At 33.2% G+C, this 22,695-nt stretch overlaps 1 protein-coding gene and 3 long non-coding RNA genes across 12 annotated transcripts in view; 3 read left to right on the forward strand and 1 right to left on the reverse strand.

Moving 5' to 3' along the window:
• LOC135224954 (uncharacterized) overlaps positions 1–22,695 on the forward strand; it is a 401,986-nt gene that overhangs the window by 344,240 nt on the left and 35,051 nt on the right. The window lies entirely within an intron of this gene.
• Positions 1–22,695, reverse strand: part of LOC135224874 (MICAL-like protein 1) — a 226,454-nt gene that overhangs the window by 37,246 nt on the left and 166,513 nt on the right. For all 9 annotated transcript variants that reach the window (XM_064264226.1, XM_064264219.1, XM_064264239.1 and 6 more), the window contains 2 exons: positions 17,897–18,212; positions 5,185–6,854 (listed from right to left, as the gene is read on the reverse strand). In XM_064264226.1, coding sequence (XP_064120296.1) covers positions 5,185–6,854; positions 17,897–18,212 — 1,986 coding nt within the window. The remainder of the gene's footprint in view (positions 1–5,184; positions 6,855–17,896; positions 18,213–22,695) is intronic.
• LOC135224938 (uncharacterized) lies at positions 674–1,115 on the forward strand. Its single transcript, XR_010316831.1, has 3 exons — positions 674–735; positions 859–951; positions 1,077–1,115. It is a non-coding gene; the product is annotated as an uncharacterized LOC135224938 (long non-coding RNA).
• Positions 1,114–1,819, forward strand: LOC135224945 (uncharacterized). Its single transcript, XR_010316835.1, has 4 exons — positions 1,114–1,173; positions 1,282–1,350; positions 1,452–1,591; positions 1,737–1,819. It is a non-coding gene; the product is annotated as an uncharacterized LOC135224945 (long non-coding RNA).

Raw genomic sequence — 22,695 nt, forward strand, 5'->3', positions numbered from 1 at the left:
TTACTCATTTCTGGAGAGAGCCGTTGGCTTCTTTTGAGGCAGAAGACCCTAAACGTTTCTAGGTTTGACAAAATCAAGAGAGGAATCATGGATTTGGTGACTTTCTACAAGGAGACCCTGAAGGAGAAAGCAGACGAAGAGAAGTGTGCAGTCCAGGCTTGACACTTTCTTTCACAAGTCTCCAGTACCACCACCTCCCACTCCTAGTCCTGGTAAGGAATTCTGAACTGTTTTACTAATTTATGTGTTTACATAGTGTACATATTAAAATGTGTTAATTTTTTAATGTAACAACTACTAAATGTAAGAGTAAATTGTAACTTCATTAATTTTCATCATTTGTAATTTTATTGCAGAAGTGGTGACAGTTCCAGATCCCCCTGTACTACCTGTGACAGTTCCAGATCTCCCTGTACTACCTGTGACAGTTCCAGATCTCCCTGTACTACCTGTGACAGTTCCAGATCCCCTGTACCTGGACCCTCTGTATCAGCCCGCCCACCACCTGCACGTGTACAATCAGGTAAGCAATTTCATTTTTCTCATTTTCATGTTGGAAATTGTTTACACCCTACATACATACGTACACTAACTTACATAGTGGTACAATGTGTTTGATGTTGCATAACCTTATTATTATTTTTTTTTCCATTTCAGACCACCCCTTTTGATATGACAGTGACCCAGATGACCCTGAGCCTTTCCATGGTTTTGATGCCTCGCCCTATACATCAGGTAAGGAATCCTTAACAAATTTGTATAAAATGTTTTATAAATTGCTAATAGAAATTTTATTAAAAGTGTACATATGCTACAATTACATCCACCTTATAATATGTACCCTATCATTCTTTCCAGATGTAGATGTTCCCTCATCAGTTGATACAAGTATCACCTCCCCAGAGCCCAAATCAGTTGATACGAGTAGTATCACCTCTCCCATTCCTTCAGGTAAAGAATTCTTCATTTTTTATATTGAACATACGTATTACACACTACATATGTCAAACAGTAATAACATGTGCAGTAGTTACAGTAGTAGTAACTATCATTTTATATATTTTTTATCATTCCAGACTCCCAAGCACCTGCCCATCCCACTCCATAGCCCAGACCACCCACTCTCATGTACCATATGACCATCCCAGTAAGCAAGCCAACCACTAGAATTTGGTAAGGACAGTTTTTTTTATTAATGTTTTAATATTACATATGTAATAACCATGTTATGTATGTAACATACATACTATAATCATATGTACTATTACATTATCATTCCAGACTGGCATGCACCTGTGACTTACATAAACCAGACCTCTACATAGCCTACATGTCTTCATTTTGCTGGAGGTAAGGAATTCTCAGTTGTGTTTAATGTTTGCATACGTACAATAAATTTTGTACACCTAAGTGGTTACATACTGTCCTTTAATATTAATTCTTCATTCCAGACTGCCCATCATCCTAGCCTGTTATCTGTGATAAAGCACACTGAAGTTAGGTTTGGAATGCATCCTTATCATGAATGCTCTACACCTCCACCTCCATCTCCCACAACCTAGGTAACAGCTTTGAGACTCACTAAAAGTTGGTAAGTTATGTAAGGAATTTCTAAATTAAGTTTTATACTACATGTTATATGTGATATTAAACCACTGTATGGTGCATATTACTGTATGTAACTTACTATGCATAGAGTACTTACTAACATACTAATTATTTTTTGTACATTCCAGAACCCCCTGAATGATGTAGGCTATGGGGCCACATAAGACTTTGTCCATCCAGGGTTACGATGAATGTCAAATATAAACTAAAGGTAAGGAATTAATTAACATACATTAACTCTTTTAGTAGTACACTCTTGATATATCTACAGTAATTAACATATTGCATTCACAACTTCTGTAGTGTATATTTTGTACACTAATTTTGTTACTTTTTCCTTCCAGAACCACATTTTTCACACAACTCCAGGTTGTTACTACAAGTGTCATCAAGGGATAACTACTACAAGTAGAAGCACCATTTTTGGATGGAAAAACCCATTCAGGAAAGTATACGTTATCACATGTAACATGTAGTGTAACAAAGTATGAACAGTAAGGTTTTTACATACAGTAGTACATATTACATACGTACATAACTTTTTTTTACAGGAATTTCCAACCAAGTTTGATTATGTACATATGTAGTACATGTTATAAACCACTGTACGTATGGTTACTGTATGTAACTTACTAAACATACATAACATGACTTAACTTTGATACTTTTTTGGTACATTCCAGAAAACCAGGACCCCCTCCATGATGCAGGCTATGGGGCCACATAAAACTTTGTCCAGGGTTACTACATAACATAGCACGACAACTGTAAACAAACTATGTACTACTGTACTAAAGGTAAGGAATTATACATAGTACATATAGTAAACATACATTAAGTGACCAAGATCTCTCACATGGGATAAGTGATCAAGGTCCCTCATGGAATTACATACATACTGTACACTCCCTGCTGAACAGGGGGTGTAGACCAATCATTTACAATATTAAACCACTGTATGGTGCATATTACTGTATGTAACTTACTATGCATAGAGTACTTACTGACAAAATTATCTTTTGTACATTCCAGAACCCCCTGAATGATGTAGGCTATGGGGCCACATAAGACTTTGTCCATCCAGGGTTACGATGAATGTCAAATATAAACTAAAGGTAAGGAATTAATTAACATACATTAACTAAGTTTTATACATGTTATATATGTGATATTAAACCACTGTATGGTGCATATTACTGTATGTAACTTACTATGCATAGAGTACTTACTGACATACTAATTATTTTTTGTACATTCCAGAACCCCCTGAATGATGTAGGCTATGGGGCCACATAAGACTTTGTCCATCCAGGGTTACGATGAATGTCAAATATAAACTAAAGGTAAGGAATTAATTAACATACATTAACTAAGTTTTATACATGTTATATATGTGATATTAAACCACTGTATGGTGCATATTACTGTATGTAACTTACTATGCATAGAGTACTTACTGACATAACTAATTATTTTTTGTACATTCCAGAACCCCCTGAATGATGTAGCTATGGGGCCACATAAGACTTTGTCCATCCAGGGTTACATAGCAGGACAACTTTAAACTAAAAGTAAGGAATTAATTCACATACATTAACTTTTTTACTCTTGATATAACTCAAAGTAAGGAATTATAAACTAAAAGTAAGGAATTAATTAACATACATTAACTCTTTTACCTCTTGATATCTATAATTTTACATATTGTATTCAGGACTTTGTGTAGTATTTTGTACTAATTGTGTTATACTTTTACCTTCCAGAGCTACCAGACTGGGATTTTAGTGTACTCCAGGATCTAACAAAGTGTGCAATGCATGTATACGTATAGTGACAGTGTTTAGTGTATACCCTAAGGATTAAGTGTAGTGTACATTGTGCTTTTTAGTGTCACAAGAGTTTAATAAAGAATTATACCTTCAAGAACCATCCTTTGCCATTGGAATAACCACACTACACATCATGCAATCTACTTGCATGTCACACAGGTAAGGTCTCTAACTTTTTCTTAGTTTAAGGCATATTTCCAAGTGTCGTTCCGGCTTACGACGATTTTTCGGCTTACGACGCGCCTCAAGAACGGAACCCCCGTCGTAACCCGGGGACTGCCTGTATATAAATGCTGACACTTTTTATTATTATTATTATTATATCAGCACCATCCTGGGCCAATTAGGAGGTGGTTGGGCCATAAACACTAAAATCAACAGGGAAAAAAAAAAAAAAAAAAAAAAAAAAAAAAAAAAAAAAAAAAAAAAAAAAAAAAAAAAAACAGCACCTACAAAGTTTCAGGTACCACAACAAAAGTATACATTGTTAACCATCGTCAGAAATGTTTCCTTTGAAGAAGTCTCCTAATGTACAGGGTGGTTGTTAGATACAGTATTCCTGAACTGGTTAAGGTTTAATAATCCTGCAGCCAGACCCAACATAATTAGGTAAGTCACAGTAGAACCACAATGGATAATACATTTATTGGTTTGTGTATCTCCTGTTCTTTATTGCCAACCTAAAAGGTTATCCGGAATAAAGAAACTGTTGGTAACCTGTGACTTTTTTACCTGGGATAAAAAATTCCTGTAACACTATTGCCATGAAAGTGGCGGTCATGTAGAGATATTGCAGGGGAAGGCACAATAATCCCATAGCCAGACCCAACATAATTAGGTAAGCCACCTTCAAACCACAAGAATAACAAATATTGGTTCCTGTGTAGTTTCCTGTTCTTTACTGCAAAACCCTACGGGTATCTGAAATAAAGAAAATGGTTCATAACCTGGGACTATAGTATACCTCAGACCAAAAATTAATCACAGCTGTTGGGATTTATTTATCAGGAGCTAAGCCATCTCGTCACCTGCCAACAGTTGCAAGCTCCTTTGAGGACAAACAGCGGCTACACTATCAAAACAGGTTTTAATGTAGGAAAAACCTATTTTCGGTAAGGCTGCGAGTCCTCTAACCCACTCACTTCCTCTGATGAAAAGGCATGGGGCTGGGGTGAATATATATCTTGCAACCCGGTACGTAATGAAGATGGCGCCAACTTATGTTGTCACATGTGTGATCAAGACAGAGCTTGGGTAATCGTTGTAAGACAGGAGATAGAGTCCTTTATATTCTATCACTGTACCAACAAGCACTATTCTGGCTGAGACCAAATATAAGAGAATTCTCCGTAACTGGGCCTGGTGGTTTCAGGCCTTCTGAGGGCTCGTCTTTGCTGCCCTATACACAAATCTCAGCTCTGCATAAATAGGTGGTGATCATAACATATAAAATTGTTGGGTGTTAAATGGTACCACAAAATAAAAATTAGACTACTCTATTTTGAAAGCAGTTATATATTGCTAAACTTTAAAGCATTTTGAAAGCAGTTACATATTGCCAAACTTTAAAGGCAGGATGAAAAATAATTTTTAAAGCATTGTACAACAGTTGTAAGATACTAATTTTATGATTCTGTACTATAAAATTCTAGGCTTGTTTTAATTATGAAGACTACATAAAATAACATCTGCCTCATTTACCTATCAGAGCTCTCTTTTAAAAAGATATCAAGAGATGGATAATCACCTGTTTCTCACAAGGGTTGGTGGTGGTGGTCTAGGTGGTTTAACTTTGCGCTTGCTTGGTGTGGATTCAGGGCTTTCCAATGGCTCCTCGTCATCACTCCAGAATGGATTTAGATTTTCCTTTTTGGTTTGGCTATTGTCCTTTTCTTCGGTTGAACCTTCATCATCTTCATCACTTTCAAAAGGATTCAAATTAGCCCTGATTATCTTTTTTTCAGTTATTTCATCTTCTTTTGTTTCCTGTCTGACCCTTTCAATTTCAACAGATTCACTAATACTTGCTGCACCTTCATCTTCATCATCACTTCCAAATGGATTAAGTTCTTCAGGATACTGAATGGAACGTAAAGAGGGTGAAGACAATTCAGCTCCACTGTCTTGGGATAAGGAAGTAGCATTTACCTCAGCATCATTACTTCCTCCTAGCTGACAGTTTTTAATAGCCTCTAACTGAGATTCATCCTCTTCAGCCTTAAACAGATTGCATTCACTATCAGATCCCTTGGCAATCTCATCGTTAGAAGGCACTTCTAATTCACTTGTTTCCTCAGAAGTCTTATCATCTTTACTTTCTTTGGAAACAGTAATGGATGGAGTGTTGGATACATATTCCGAGTTTTTATGCTTCCTCTCCGCTTCAATTTCTTCTTGTGGAATTTTCTCTTCCGGTATTAAAACTGTATCATCTTTATCTATATCGTTAAAAGCTCCGTCGATTTTATCCTTATCATATTCCTTGAGTGTCTCTTTATTATCTTCTTTAGTTGCATATACTTTTGTATCACTTGTAAATTGATGGCTATCAGTCTCTCTCTCATAATTTTGTAATAACTCATTTTCTTTATGGTCTGGTTTACATAATATATTACTTTTGAAATTACTAGTGTCATTAGTTTTATTACTTATTTCGCTAAACATTTTCAACCGTTGTGCAACAATGGAAGAAGAGCCAAAAGTGCTATCAGATATGTGGGTATTATTTTTGTCTTGCCCTGTGTCTAGGGTTAGTTTATCAGGTGGGTCTGTTATCAAACCTTTGGCATCATCACAATGGTCTAATCCAGAGTCACTGGCTTTAGGGCTTCGCAAGTCTTTTTCCTGTGATCCAAATAAAGCTGGGGAAATTTGTGAAAATTTTGGCATTTCTTTTTTAAATGCATTTTCAGAGTCTTTGTGCTTATCTGAACTACTTTCAGGGCTTTCCCCCTCTAAAGTTTTTGAAAGAAAAACGGTTCTGGGTTTAGGTGGTCCGGGGGTAACATTTGGGGAATGCACTGCGGTGTCATCAGTTTGTTTTTTGTCTTCAAGCACTAATTCTACATTATTACTATACCCATCACTTTCATTTTCAGAATCTTCACTTTCATATTCTGATTCAGAGTCGGAGGTGGACGTTCGTCGTGAGAGTTTAGGTGAAGTTTCACTGATAATGCTGTTTTTAACTTCTGGAGAAATTTCCAGTTCTTCATCAGGACAAGTTTCACAACAAAACTGTCCCTTTTCTGTTTCATAGTAGCTTGCCAAGGTCAACTGTGTGGTGCATCTAGCACAACGAAAACATGTTCGATGCATTAGTTGACCTGGGGAACCTACTAGCAACCGCTCAGCAAGGAAAACAGGATTACTGCAACTTGCGCACACCTCACGACGTAATCGGCCACCTACCAACACCTGAAAAAAATCAAAAGTTAATATCTAAAGTCTATTAAGAGTTTAAAGGCTGGAACTTTTGATTGCCTTTAACCTATATTACTGCAAAAAGCACAAATGAAGTAACATCAACAGCTGCCTGTAAGTACTTGATTTTTCACCTCAGCAAAACTGAAACTTAATTATTCAAGTAATGATACCTTCTCATCAGTTACATAAATTTTAACAAACTAAAACTATCTCCTCCAACTAAAACAAAGTATACCGAATACATCTATTCCAGTAAAAACACTGAGAAGCAAGCTTCATTGACAACAATTTCATAATTCTGAACATAGTGACTGCATACAGGGAAGAATAAAATTCAATAGGTAATTCAAATATAACTTTAAAAAGTTCAATCCTCTGAAAATTAGTTTCCATAAAATAACATTTTACTGAACAGTATCTAAAACTTTTGACATACAGTACAGCCTATAGCCACTGCACATTATATGTATATAAAAATGTGGTGTATAAAAATCATAGTCATTAATTCATAAATCCTGATCTGAATGTATCATCTGCTCTAGTTTAAAGTTTAATCTTTGATTTTCAGGTGATACGTCTTATTCTAACCATTACATTGCTCAGGACATAAACATACAGTCTGGGACTTCCTACCATTACTTTACAAATATTTTAAAACATAACTCCACAATTCATAAAACAAGCATATATTCTTATAAATTACTATTCTCAATATGAATATGGCAAAAGGAAATGTCTTGTCCCCAATGTAATATTGAATCACTTCAAGTTGTACTGTAATAATCAGTGCAATATCAGGATAATTTCCAACACATCTGCTAATTATACAATTTTTTACAACCCTTTGATGTTCTCATTATTAAGCAAGCTATTATGTATGTTAATGCTTAACATTAATCTGCTTTCACTGGTATTGGTAAAGCAGCAGTTAGTTCAGTGGGAATGTCACCCAAATATCCTAGATAAAACTTCATCTAGGCAGATAGGCAGAAGCCTACAGAAATGAAATGTAAGCCAAAGTAATGCAAGGCCAAAGGAATATTAAAGTTTTATTACCACCCATAGTGTAACTAACAAGGCACACTTAATTAGTGTCCCCATGGCAAGGTATAAAGAAAAATTTAGTAATATTCTGTGCATATGTCTTAAAAAGATGTATTCCGAGTATACATCTCTTTTACAGTACATAGGTCCCCCCATTCACATTTATACTATAGTCTAATTTCAGGTCCCCATTCACACTACTATAGACTGATTTTGTTTTGAAATACTGAATTTTATTTTAAGGAAAACTGCATTTTTGCTAACCCCAATAAAACACTATTATTCAAGGCCATTGGTTTGAATTCCTTGTAGGATAGTATATATATAATGGAGTTAGCACTTGTATTCCTAGTACCAAAGGAACTATGTTCTTACTGTATTACAGAATATGTTAATAATATTGTCCCAGTGAACTCCATCATTGAATCTCAACAAAACTGTTAAAAATCTATTCCTTTTTCTTTGTAAATACCCATGTATGTGTTGTGTAAATAGCAGAGATCTTTACATTTTTTTTTTTAGAATTAACCAATAACCATATTCTTTTCACTTCATCCATGCAATTGCAACTTTTTCTAGCTTCCCTCTAAATAGTACCTACTTAGCAATCCACTCTCCCAAAGGTGACTATTATTCTCCTTCTTTTCAGGCTTATCCGTCAACTTCAACTTGGTCCTCCTCCTGCCCAACTTTATTGGTTTTTCTTCTTAAATATTCCATGCATTGGATATCTTTACTCTACATTTTACAACTCTCAGGATCACTCATAATAGCATTAGTTACATTGGATAACCTATACGAGAGCCACTACACTTCTTCCTCAGTATCCACAAGGTTCCTTTCTTAAATGTGCAGTTCTTTTTGCCTCCTTCCTGTTTACCTTTTATATTGCTACACTGCATTATTATGTGCACTATTTGAATGAATTCAAAGCTACCATTAGCTTTTTAGTGGTATATTTATGGCACTATTTCATTCAAAATGCAACAAATTAAATTCCTAACTGAAGCACTTTCAAGACTTGAATATACTTTATGGTGAACTAGGGATTTTGTTAATGCAGCCATTTACTACACTGCTGAATATTTTAAAAAATATTTGTACACAATCTGAGAATAACATCCTAGCTATGAAATGCTTTCTCATCTGTTTTCCCATATTCAATAACTTCTTAGTCTTTCATATGGTAGAAATATCACTTCCCTCAAAACTAGGCCCTTACCTGCCTTGCCTGTCTCAATTATTTTCATAAAGAAGACACTTTCTGGCCTTGCCCAAAAGACATTTTCTTAAATAATATTTAAGTTCAGAATTGAAGAGGATAAAAGTAATTGGACAGATTGGTGGGGAAAGATCAAAGGGAATGTGGAAAAGTGAAATAAAAATCCTATACAGATCGGTCTGAAAGAAAATAGCAGAGACCTTTTACTATTGTCTGCACAGTAATGTACCGAGGATGTGTTACTGTATGCAGTACGAATTCCATTAGTTCAGTTGATGACATGTTTAGTAAAAGTTCAGGGGTGTCTATGAATTTTAAGATGACTTTTGAAGAACAATGGGTTTGTCCTAGAAAGGATTTATGCTCAAATTTTAAGAGAAAATATTTCTATCTTTGATACAAGAGTCCCTTTAAAACAGACTTCTAATTATACGGTAGATATAGCACCATACATACAATATGCAAAATCATCCATGATAAAAAATTTATTTTACAACCACCTACATAACTTTTCTACTATCTTCCAATGCTTTTAGTAAATGCACATTTTATTTTGAAACATGGTAGTCAATGAAACCCTCTAATAATCTAAAATACGAAAATAAACCCAAGCTATAAAACCTCACAGAAATCTTTAATATACTAGCACCACCTCCAAGATTTAACTTATGTAGAATCTTTCACTAGATATTAAACTATTACAAAATGGTTTTTTTTACCTTCCTAATTTTACACGTACAATATGTAACAAACAGTGATACTGTAGTGCATTTCATAGTGTTTCTTGCTTGTCTTTCTCTTTGCTAACGTACCTTGAACTGTACAATATTCTCTTTCAGCTTTTTACAACAAACTAATTATTTTCTGGATACACGTACTACTATTTTCAAAGAATCTGACATGATTAGGGCTGATATATTTTCTGATGATTCTTCTCTTCAATTTATGAAGTAATTTTATAATGAATGACAAAATAAATATTGCATGCAAATTGTAAAATGTTCATAAAAAATAAAAAATATGGCTTCGATAAGATTTTCTTTCATGCATTTCTGTGAATGTAACAAACTATATATCAAGACCATAAAACAAAAAGTAATCTACAGATACTGAAATCCTGCAAGATCATACACTTCACCAATGGTTAAAAAATACAAGAGAGTATAAAGGAAAGCAAAGGAAGAAGATATGGAAGGAGTCATATTGTTATAAGTACAGAGATGAACTAAGAAAATACACAATTTAAACTAGTAATTATACTTTTTCAAAATATTACAAGGTGGTAATTCTTAATAAAAAATAGCCTGCAGAATACTTTTGAAATCATGAATTAACAAGTTATAAAGCAATTCAGTCCTAAAGGAATTGATATAAGGGCAGCAGTATCAAGTTTAGTGTAAAATCTGTTGCTGTAATGTCATAAAAGATAAGTTGTACCCATTACAAAACATCCCAAATAGTTTGTCAGTACAACATCATAAAAGAATAAATAGTAAGTCACTAGGGTTTTCAAACTGCATTACATCTGACATGAAACCAATGCCCATCTGAAATGTCTGGGTCCTTTTAAAAATGCAATACTACCATGGAATTCCACCAAGTCACCTGCTTAAGAGTTTGGATTGAAAAGTATCCTAGCTAACAAGTCAAGAATAAGAGAGGGTACATATTCCAGAGGAACCATGCAACCACAAGCTTCAAAAATACTTAAACCAATGACCAATAAGACCCAAAGTACAGTGTAGACAGGTGTCCCAAGAAAACCAAGTACATACTGTACAGAGATAGTACATTCAAGGGAAATTGCATGCTTAGCACTCTCTTGTGATGGAATAACTTGCTTTGCTGATCAATTCTACAAAACTTTCAAGAAAATCTTCCAAAAACCAAGCTTTCATGAATGAACTGCAATTTTCAAAACAACGGATTCGATAATAAACAGAAAAGATTGTATGCAAAAAAATTACAATACTAAAATGCACTATTAAACCTTGGTTTACTTCCACTTAATAATAATAAAAAAAGTGAAAAGACCAGTACGTTGAGATTTTCTATTAATACTAACGTCTATTTCAACTTTTATTTTTTCAAATGTACTTCTGAACAAAGCCACGCTATGAAACAAAAATTTTTAACTCGTCTTTCTTCAAGGTGTCTCCAATCCTTATAATCATCACATAAAGAGCCCTAAGAGTAAGGTATAAGCCTATGTCTTCCAACAATACTTCATTCCTCTGTTTCCTCTTTGGTCGGTCATTCCTTCCCGCTAACCACTGAGCATGCACAGGACTGTATGGTCTTTACCTCATCAACAAAATATTTCAGGCTTGTAAAGTCCCATGATGTCTAAATTGTCCTATAAGAAAGAGGGTAGGGTGAATTAGAATGGTGGAAATTATAATATAAAAAAAAAAAAAATAAAAAAATTAAATAAATTGGATCAAGATCCTGTACATAAAATGATCCTAAAATTACTGTGCAAAAAATAAGGGGTAACTAAAATTACAATTAATAAAGGCTTAATTACTAAAATACAGGGTACTAATGTTACTAATCCACATCAACTGTTAAGCAACAGTGCTTCTTCAGATTACCAGCAGAATAAGTTAAGTACATGCACTATTGTTAATTTGGCAAAGGGAACTTGAAAGGCACTAAGATTTTAAAGCTGTAAAACCTTTAAGAATCATCAAGATCTTTTTCATAAGCTTGCTTTACATTCAAACTCTAATTATAAAAACCCATGACATTCATGCACCCTACATACTCTGTTTACTATATGCTGTATTAGTTCCATATATACGTATAAGTGAAAATACAAAGATCCCTTTGAAATGATATGACTATTATTTTCAGAAACTTGATCACAAAAGAAATCACTATAGACAGAGGAATGAAGTCCTGTTTTTTTGACAGTCAAGAAAAGAAATGCCCCAAATATGAAATACTGTTGTGTTTCTCAACTTTTTAAAATCTGCAGTGATATGGATCTTATGTAAATAAATAAGGAGATCAACTTGTAAATTATCAAGTTTACATAAAAACATAACATTTAATTGGCACACAAAATACATATCAAGTATACAGTAACTTAAAAATGAAAATAAAAAAGAAATTACGACTAATGTGCTTCAGAAATCTTGGCTTCAATTCAAGACTAAATACGTATCGTCATTTTAGTATTAGTACTTCATTTACAGTGCATAAACAATTTTTCTGGTTCAAAATAATTTCATGTAGCCAAGTATGATAAAAAGTAGCATAAACGCATTTATAAGTTTCATGAGTCTCAGAAGGACATTGCAAACTTTGTGAAAGTCTTTAAGAGAAGGAAAGAGAATATACCAAGAAAATTATCAGACTTTAACAGCAGTGTTTCAAAGAAACTGCAATCCTCAGATTCATTTTATGTCAGTTGCTACGAAAACAATGCTTGTATGTAGTTATTACATAAAATCTGGTTGATCTTCACTTTTAACTAATTTCTTTCAAAGGTATTATTTCAATTTCTTTAATAAAGAATTTCAAACACTACTTCAGTTACATATTTGAAAAGGAAAAACTTTAGAATAAAGAACTCTAAAAGAAACTTGATACATATTTAAACATAAAATGTCTAAAATTTTAAAACTAATTTTTTCCAACAATGCAATTTTTGTTTTCATACACAAAAAAATAAGAGTTTTTGTTAGCATACAAAAGAAGAAAAAAAAACTGCAGGCCTTGTGATAATGATCAACAAACACTTGGGTCTATTATCACTACTTTTCATAATACAACACTATACGTACAGTGCGTATACGTAATAGCTGATACACACTAATGTAATTGACAACTTACAAAAGGAAAGAGGCAAGGGATATCTATCGAGATGTTAAAAGATAGCAAAATAGTTCAATTTCCTTACGACCACACCAATCAAGTAAAAATAAATACGTATCACATATTTCAAGAAAAGGAAATGCAAACCCCTCTAATCACTGCTTGTGTAAAATACAATCTGTCTACTAATAAACTTGACATAAGAATATTGAAACTTCATTATAATCATTTTTGCACAAGAAACATTATCACATTCAACTCACAGACACTTCATTTTGTCATTCACTCTGAATGGAAAGTACTTCTTATCTGCTATAACACTGCCAAATAATATAGTTTACTTCTTTAACATTTAAGCTATTTAGAAAGATTACATTAAAAGATCCTTAAGTATTCATCAAAACTATAACTATTCATGTCAGTATAGTACGTATTTTCATAATGCAATATTTATTTGGTATTCAAATTTAACTCACATCAATATATGCTCAAAATAGTACGTCAATATTTAAATCCTGAGAAACTCCATTTAAAAAAAACTAAATACTTCTTTACAATTTGATAATCGCCAATAGTTTAGAACATTACCTATTCAATTTTGAGATTATTACCATGGAAATTCATCTTTTCCTTATGTACAACTGGAATACCTACAGGTTTACTAGAAAAAACATAGGTTTTTGGCAGTAATCAAACATAATCCAAATGTACATCTGCCTTTTCATATACTACGAAATATTTGTGGTTCTAATTACAATTAATCTAACAATCTTATAGAGGCATCCTCATTTGCATTAAACGCTAGTATCCCAATATATCAAAAACCAATGACATGGCACTTCTGGACCCACTAATTACAATTAATCCAACAATCTTATAAAGGAATCCTCATTTGCATTAAACACCAGTATTATCCCAATATATAAAAAGCCAATGACATGGTACTTCTGGACCCACTTATTAAGTTATTTAATAGGACCAACCTCCATATCCCTGAAAAGTTTAAATTAATCAGCAAATCCAAGCAAGATTTACTGGCATGGCCCATAAAATAAGAGATCTTGGTGATGAGATTTCCCACGTAACTCTTAATGTCCCTCTACATAAGAGTATTTTTTCAGTAATAAAAATATTTCTACAGCCTAGTAACCTACACAAATACTTGCTCAGACTAAGTAAATTACTGTGTACATACACAATTTTACAAAAAAACTACCGTATTGTGTGCAATTTGATTATCAAATGATAAAAACAACGAAATGCAATGAATAAAAAAACCCCTGAAACATAAAATATCCATATAAATTTACTTTTGTACACAATACCGGTTTTGTGTGAATATATCCCTATGAGGGCTCATTCTAAGACTATACACTTTAATCATTTTACTGCACTGTTAACAGTTAACCAATTGCATTACCCTCAAGCAATAATCAATTACAGTAATACTACTAGCAAAAAGATGAGCAATACTGTAGTCATGAAATCACAATAGCTTTTGCAATTCTTTCAATCATCAACATTTATGTAAATAACAAAGACTAGCTTTCTACAAATACTTACCCAAACGATATATTACTATACAGTGTTATAAGGATATTACAGTTTTACTGATTCATTTCTACAGTCTTAGATGGCTTTAAAAGCATATTTATTACCTAGGACAGTAATCTTAAAAGCTTTAAAATTAATTACCGAATTAATGTTTATGGAAAATTTATTTAACCTTGAAATTTAAAGATATCAAAAAGCAGTTTTAAGAGATTAAGCCAATCTATGCATTTTAACTGGCATAAAATATGTTTTCTGTAGACTATTTAAATTATGCTAAAAATGCTTTCATACCTTAGTGGAACACTGTCATTTTGAAAACAGGTACTGTTATGCAATGCATGAATAAAAAAATATATGTGATACTTAAGCTAAAACTGTTTAAAAATGCAACGTAACTCTACAGTAATATCTTTAGCATATGTAACTCAACAGTAATATCTTTAGTACGTATATAAAATTGTAGGACTTGTTCATTCAGGTTTTACAATGAATTAATTACATAACATAGCATTTACATATCATTACACTACTACTTGCAATGGAGTATTAAATAATGTATTCTTATTTAAGCTTAACATTTCAGTTCTTCCTGGAAAGGAATTCAATTCTGTTCAACTGTTTGCTAATTACTAAACACAACCTTCATTGCTTTCCCTAGATATACTATGTTCAAACACTGAAATTTAACTCTACATAAACCAAACTGCATTAAATTAGTATTTAAAATAATTTAAAAACTGAGGACCACTATTAAGATATTCAAGCTATTAAAGTACTTGGCATTGTATATAAGCTCTGAGCAACAACAGCATGTGCAAATCGAGTAAAGCTTGTTTCAATAATCATTGCCGAGTTTAAAGACACTGCTATCTTCAACTGAAAAATATATGAAGCAGCACAGTCTCATAACAGCTTTGCACTTGTGTATAAATTAATTTCCAAAGATTTTTTTAGATAAATTAATTTCCAAAGATTTTTTTAGATTTGCAAGAACTCTCAAAATAGGGCTGAATCATACTACTATTATTCATCAAAATATCTAAAAGACAACTGTAGCCCAAGATGTAATCAAGGCACATGCTACAAAGCAGTGCATATATAATTATGTACAATCATTGTCAAGGATATTAATAAATATACATACTGTGAATCCACAAATCATCTGGGATGGAATAATTTGCATACTACCTATACTCTGTTTTTTTTCATCTGTCCATCTGCCTGTGGTGTTTTTGTATGGTAACACTGCGTCCCGGGCTTTAGATAGTTACGCTATGTGTAAGTTTTAGGTAAATAAAAGGATATCTGGGCGTACATTTGCAACTGAAAAGTGTTTTAATAATTTACTGTATGCGAATTACACCGTTAATATTCGAAATAGGATATTATTATGATCGTTGAATGTAAGCTGAATGTAACTATCTAAAGCCCGGGACGCAGTGTTGCCATACAAAAACACCACAGGCGGATGGACAGATGAAAAAAAAACAGAGTATAGTTTTTACTAAATCTCTTGAATGGTGAATAGATAAATTTACTTGAAAAAATTTATTACCTACTGAAACAACTTGATAGGTGTTTGTCCTTCCTTATTTTGTCAAGAAATGAAGTTATTTTGGTCATGTACAATGAAGATGAACTTTTGGTATAGTTAGAGGTCATATAAAATACTAAAACTGTCCTCCTCTTTACATACTCTCAAGTATTTAGCACTGAAACAAAAGTCAAAACGGGGTGGTTGGAAATTCTACCAAAGACCTGCCCTATTAGATGCCATATGCATTTGCCAAAGAAATAACCTGCATAATATAATAATGAAAAATGCAATACATGAATAACTCATAAAACATTTCATAGCAGGCCACTAGAGAAACAAAAAAAATTTCTGAAAATTATTATAAGACTTTCATCCTAATTTACATCATACACACATATGATTCCCAATAATCAATGGAAATTGATACAAGCTATGAGAATCAATGGCTCCCAATACATGGACCTTAGAGAAACAAAGATACAAATATCTTTAAAAAAATCTAAATAATAATGTGCTGCAGATAAAAATAAACACTAATACGTACTGAAGAAAATTTACATTAAGCTTCCTATGTGAGCTTGTGTGTTTTAATGTTGTATTAATGTTTTTCCAATTCCAGTTATTGTAGTGCTGATTAGGATCTGATGTGAAAGTAAAGTAGAAATGTATATGCAAACAACAAAAATATTTGAGCCTTATCTGTAGGTAACAAACCTTTTAAGATTGATAAGAGAACTAGTAGTCAAGAGATAAGGGAGACAACATATTCATGGTTGAAAACCTTTGACATTTCCATTCTTAAATATGCTTATATACACATATTTATACAGTAATATATATATATATATATAATATATATATATATATATATAAATATTTTATAGATATATAATGTTCCTTGCAATAAAGGTTTTCTTGTGACTTGACCCAGGAAACCAATTTTACAAGTACGTAGTCAAGAGATAAGGGAGACAACATATTCATGGTTGAAAACCTTTGATATTTCCATTCTTAAATATGTTTATATACATATATTTATACAGTAATATATATATATATATATATATATACATATATATATATATATATATATATATATATAATGTTCCTTGCAATAAAGGTTTTCTTGTGACTTGACCCAGGAAACAATTTTACAAGTACGTACTAAATGAAACCCTAATACTAATATAACCTGCCTAACATAAGAATATTTGTAAAATCATAATGACAAATAATGTGCCCTTTAGTATCTTATTACAAATAACTAATATAGCAAGCAAAATATATCTACGTAAATCCTAAAACAGCATTGTGAATATTGTACTGAAAATACAGTACCAACAATATTTATAAAAAAAAAAAATAATTAATATCCCTGACAGGTCTTCATATTACACACGAAATCTAAGCCATTTTTACGATATTCAAAGCGTGCAATACTTGATTAACAAAAACACAATTTCCATTCATCCTAGTGGTGAATAAACAGACATTACTACAGCTCAACAAATAAATCAAATGACTTCATAAAAAGAATGGATGAACAAAGGCAAAACAAGAGAAATATTTTCTCCAATAAATCCTATGTAAAACTTCCAAAACTTAACTAAACAAGACTAGCCTTTCACTTTTTAACACATTTCCAAACTGCCAATTCACTTTACTATATTTTTGAATAACAAGAGGAGGGCAGCATTTAGTATATTTTCAGACAACACTGCTAAGTTAGTTTACACCTGATACTCATGTCTTAATACAAGTATAAAATAATTTGGCAGCTAAGTTCAACAACGACATATCCAGTGAGAGAAAAAAATGGAGAGGTTCACTTAAGAACTTAAATTCAAACTGTACCTTATCTGTCTTGATCTCTGTTTTAGTCTTTGGTTGCGGCTGTGAAGGTGATAACTTGGTTTTCTTGACTCCCACAGGAGAGGATGGAGGTGGCGAGGCATTATTCACAACCCGTTTTGGACTAGTTAAGCCCAAGGAGGAAAAGACCTGGTAGAACTGTGACACATATGTCAAGACAGACAGTCGATCTGGTACATCACATTCCACCATGTCTTCTGCATCCAGGAGCGCAGGAATACCGAGCTGCTGCTCAGCTACGCGGAAGGCTAAGGCATTATTCTCAAGGATATTCTCAGGCTTCAGTGAAGAAAAATCACTGGAAGAGAAAATATTCAAGATGAGTTTTCAATTCATGCAAAACCCTCAAACTATCATATCCCCCACCCATAAACCAAATACATATACAGTTCAATGACAGTTCTACTGGAGAATGATTCATAAAGTTTAGAGCAATTAGAATAAGACATACATAATAATTAGTTCAACCTCTCCCTAAAAATACTTTTGTGACAACTGGTACAATTTAACAACACATTTTTATAAATATTTTGTTTGACAAAAATCACAGATCAGACCGGAACGTTCAAGTTGGAGGTAGAATTATCTAGACACGAAGCATTCAAGGATAAAATAAATGGCAGAGTCTACAAATGTCAGTGAAGGATACCTATGCATTTTTTTAGCCAAGAACACAATACAGCAAGAAACCTTACTGTCATGTACCTATAGTCAAGAGATAAATATCAATAGAAGCCCAGCTTTAAATTAAATAAGCACTGAAATTGGCAACATGGAAGATATAATTTCAGTTTCGCATATAACTCAAAAGGTATAAAAAAACTCAGATAATAGAGAAGTCGTCATGCTCAAAAGTGGCACCATATGATTTTTTTTCCATTATCCAAAATCTCCGATGCACCCCGAAATGACACGGTTGATAAGTAGTTAAAACTTTTTTCCATTGTCATGCATGCTGACAAGTTTGGTATCATTGGTAATCAATGTAAACTAAATTAAATATGTTTTTGTCACGCTGAGCTCAAAGCACAGCCAAACAATGTTGCAGTGCCATAAATTCCTCTACAACACTTATCAGCAGACATACGAGGCTCAACAGTTAAAACAAAGTTTTCAAAATATGAATATGGATTAAAAATAGTTTTCTTTGAATTCTGTTGGCTTTGATCAAACGGCCTGTTAAAGTTTTTTTTTCAGAATTTTGCTATATGTAATATTTTATTCCAATTCTGATAAATAATAGATATATATGATAGATTTCACTCTAATGAAACATTACAGTTTTGTTTCATGAAATAAGTGTGTTTTCGCATATTCAAAGAGATGATTATACAGTTGCCTGTAAGTGACTTAGTTTATGAATAAAATCCTATGCAGTTATAAACTGTCACTTTTGAGCATGGTTAATTACAGCCACAGAAATCAAAACTTCATAGAAGGCCTATACTTTATTATGCACATGGAATTTCCTTAAGACAGCGAAGGAAACTGCACCGTGACTTATCCAGTTTTAATCAAAACAAAGTCATACGTCAGCTCTAGGGTTTGCTTTCCGGGATCCCAGGTTCCCGGACAATTTCAAGGTTTATTTTTCCACGGATATTTTTGCACATCCCAGGAAATCCTGGGATAAAATGACGTACAAAAATAGGGACAAATTTCACAGCAAGATGGTTGTAGACTTGTTGTTCTGTTTATATTTATATATACTGTACATAGAGAAAATTTCTGTCATTATCTGTATGATAATAATGATAGATGTCTATACTCTGTTTTTTTTTCCATCTGTCCACCCGCCTGTGGTGTTTGTGTATGGTAACACTGCGTCCCGGGCTTGAGACAGTTAAGCTATGCGTACATTTTAGGTAAATAAAAGGATATCTGGGTGTACATTTGCAATGAAAAGTGTTTTAAATAATTTACTGTATGCGAATTACACCGTTAATATTCAAAATAGGATGTTATTATTGTTGAATGTAAGCTAAATGTAACTATCTAAAACCCGGGACGCAGTGTTAACATACGCAAACACCACAGGCAGGTGGAAAGATGGAAAAAACCGAGTATAGGTTGTCACTGTTTTGATATTTATATAAAATACTTTATATTTTCAGTGAATTGTATTTTCCCATCATTAGCATCTTACTAGTTGTAAAATTGCAAGTTGCAACACTTTTGCAAGATAAGACCTATCATATAAATTTGTGGAGGGAAGATAACGCGTCTGTTACAGTGTTACCAGTTTATCGCAGTAGCTAAATCTATAGAGGGCAGGGATATAAAACTGTGACAAAATAACCATGTACAAGTTTGCAGATTTTTCAAGAGGAACATATTCCTTCTTTATTGTGGAAACGTAGTATTACTGTTTACCTAATGCTTTATTTTGTATAATTGGTACGGTACTCACGCAAAGCAGTCCCATATACTACATACATACATACATATGTGTATATACTGGGTGTTTCGAAATTAGACCCCCCACCACAGAACAAATGGAAAGTTATGAAGTTTTCTGCTATAGCCTATCTCCAAGTACACTTATTAAGTTTCTATTAAGCTATTTTTCATTTTACATTTCTTGTATTTTCAGACTGAGTGACGGAGTTAGATACAGCCATGGCTAATGACTCAAGAGGAAATCAGATGGATTGACTGAATCCTGGTCATAACCTTCAGAGGCCAGGGATGCTGACGCATCCTTCATTTCACGTTCCTTGATAGCTCAATACATTAAAAGAGATGAATTCTTTGTTAAAAGAAACTGGAACAAAAATCCATATGACTGTCATCATGAAAATAGTCCTTTCTCAGGAGTCAAAAGACGTCATAGCTGAGGCAGTGGGTAGACCAAGAGTCTTTACGTAAATTGGCGCTTGAACTAGAAACAAAAAGGGGAAATAAGAGAAGTTATAGTGCTGTATGTCGTGAGTTGAAAAATTCTGGTATCAAGCCATTTCATGTTATCAGCAAGCCCAACATCACACGGCAACAGAGAGAAGACTGTGCATGGTTTTGTGGTTCATTTCTTAAAGATTGGGATGAAGCTGACTTTCTGCATGTTGCCGCATCAGATGAATTCTTCATTTACACAGTCAGGAAGCCAAATCATAAAAATAACATCATTTGGGCTGCAAAGTTGGATGATATCAGCGATGATGTACGCTATCGCAAGTTGTGAAATTTCCTAATGTTTGGGAATTTTTCTCTATTTCACAGCCAAAAAGGTTAATGTGGATCATCAAAGAAAAAGGACAGTCATGGAATGGGGAATACTTCAGAGAAACGGTGCTTACTGGTGGAGTATTTCCTTTCCTCAAAGATCCTGAAATTGTGTTATCTGTTGAAGAAGTCACATTTTTGCATGATAAGGCACCTGTTTCAAGGCTCTTCAGACACAGGAGCTGCTTCGAAACAGTGGTATCAATTTCTTCTCATCAAGTGAATTTCCAGGTAGCTCCCCTGACCTTAATGTGTGTGAAAACATTGGTAATACCTTAAAGGATCGTGTTGAAGCATGCACAGTGAACTATGATGGTATACCAAGCCTCGACAATCTGCGAAGAGAGGTGACCGAAGTACTCAGGGAAATGGAATTTGATTCTCAGCTTTTTTGGTGATTTGCTGAAATCATACCCCTCAAGAATGTAGGCTGTGGTACAGGCAGAAGGAGGCCACACAAAATATTAAATACTCAGAGAGAAACTTAAATAAATACCTGTTCTTAATTACTTTTGTTTTTGTCCATATCAATTTTAGTTTATGCTGTAGAGGGGGGGGGGGGGGGGGGGGGAAGGGGGGGGCTTTAATTTCAAAACACCCTGTATATGTGTGTGTGTGAGTGTGTATATGTGTGTATGTATATATATATATATATATATATATATTATATATATATATATATATATATATATATATATATATATATATATATATATATATAATATATATATATATATATATATATTATATACCTACTCAATATCTAGTAATGTTAAGCACATGAAAAACCTGAAAGGTAAACTAGGTATAATGTGCAGTTTTAGACAATTGAAAATCCTGGGATTAGGACTAATTTCATCCCGGAATCCTGGGACAAGGAAAAAGCTCCAAAACGACAATCGCTACTCAACCCTATTTAAATTGATAAGCTGTGATTACATTCACCTATCATTCACTAAAAATGTTTGAGAATAAAAAATACTTAATGCTTTTTTATTATGTAAATCATCTGCACTTTGTCTGCCGTGTACCTATTAGTCAGGATACACATGAAAAGAAGCCCAAAGATCCAAGACAAAGATAGCTTCAAATTAAATAACCATTGACACTGAGCAACATGGATGATATATAATTTCAGTTTCACATTTAACAACATAAAAGAGCACAGTTAACAAAGTTACATAAAACATGCTCAAAAGTGACGCTAAATTATTCTTTTTGTGTAGTCCAACGCAACTTAAAATGTTGTAAGGTTGCTAATTAGTGTTAAACTTTTTTTTCATTTCCAATTGAATGCATGTCAACAAGTTGATGAATTCACAGCTAACATTATTTTCTTATTATTTATATAAATCTCTCTCTTAGGAATTGTTATTCTTTGTAATCAATGTGAAATTATGTTTTTTAACACTGCTTGGTTCAAAGCACGGTGTGATAATGTTGGGAGGGCTGTCTATCGTGATATCATGAGCTGAGTAACCTATCTAGCTTTACACAAATGAAAGTAAAGCCATGCATACATTCATATGAGTTATCAGAAAAAGTTCTTTAAAACAGTT

The sequence above is a fragment of the Macrobrachium nipponense genome, chromosome 20 (genome assembly GCF_015104395.2).
Source record: "Macrobrachium nipponense isolate FS-2020 chromosome 20, ASM1510439v2, whole genome shotgun sequence".
Taxonomy (NCBI): domain Eukaryota; kingdom Metazoa; phylum Arthropoda; class Malacostraca; order Decapoda; family Palaemonidae; genus Macrobrachium; species Macrobrachium nipponense.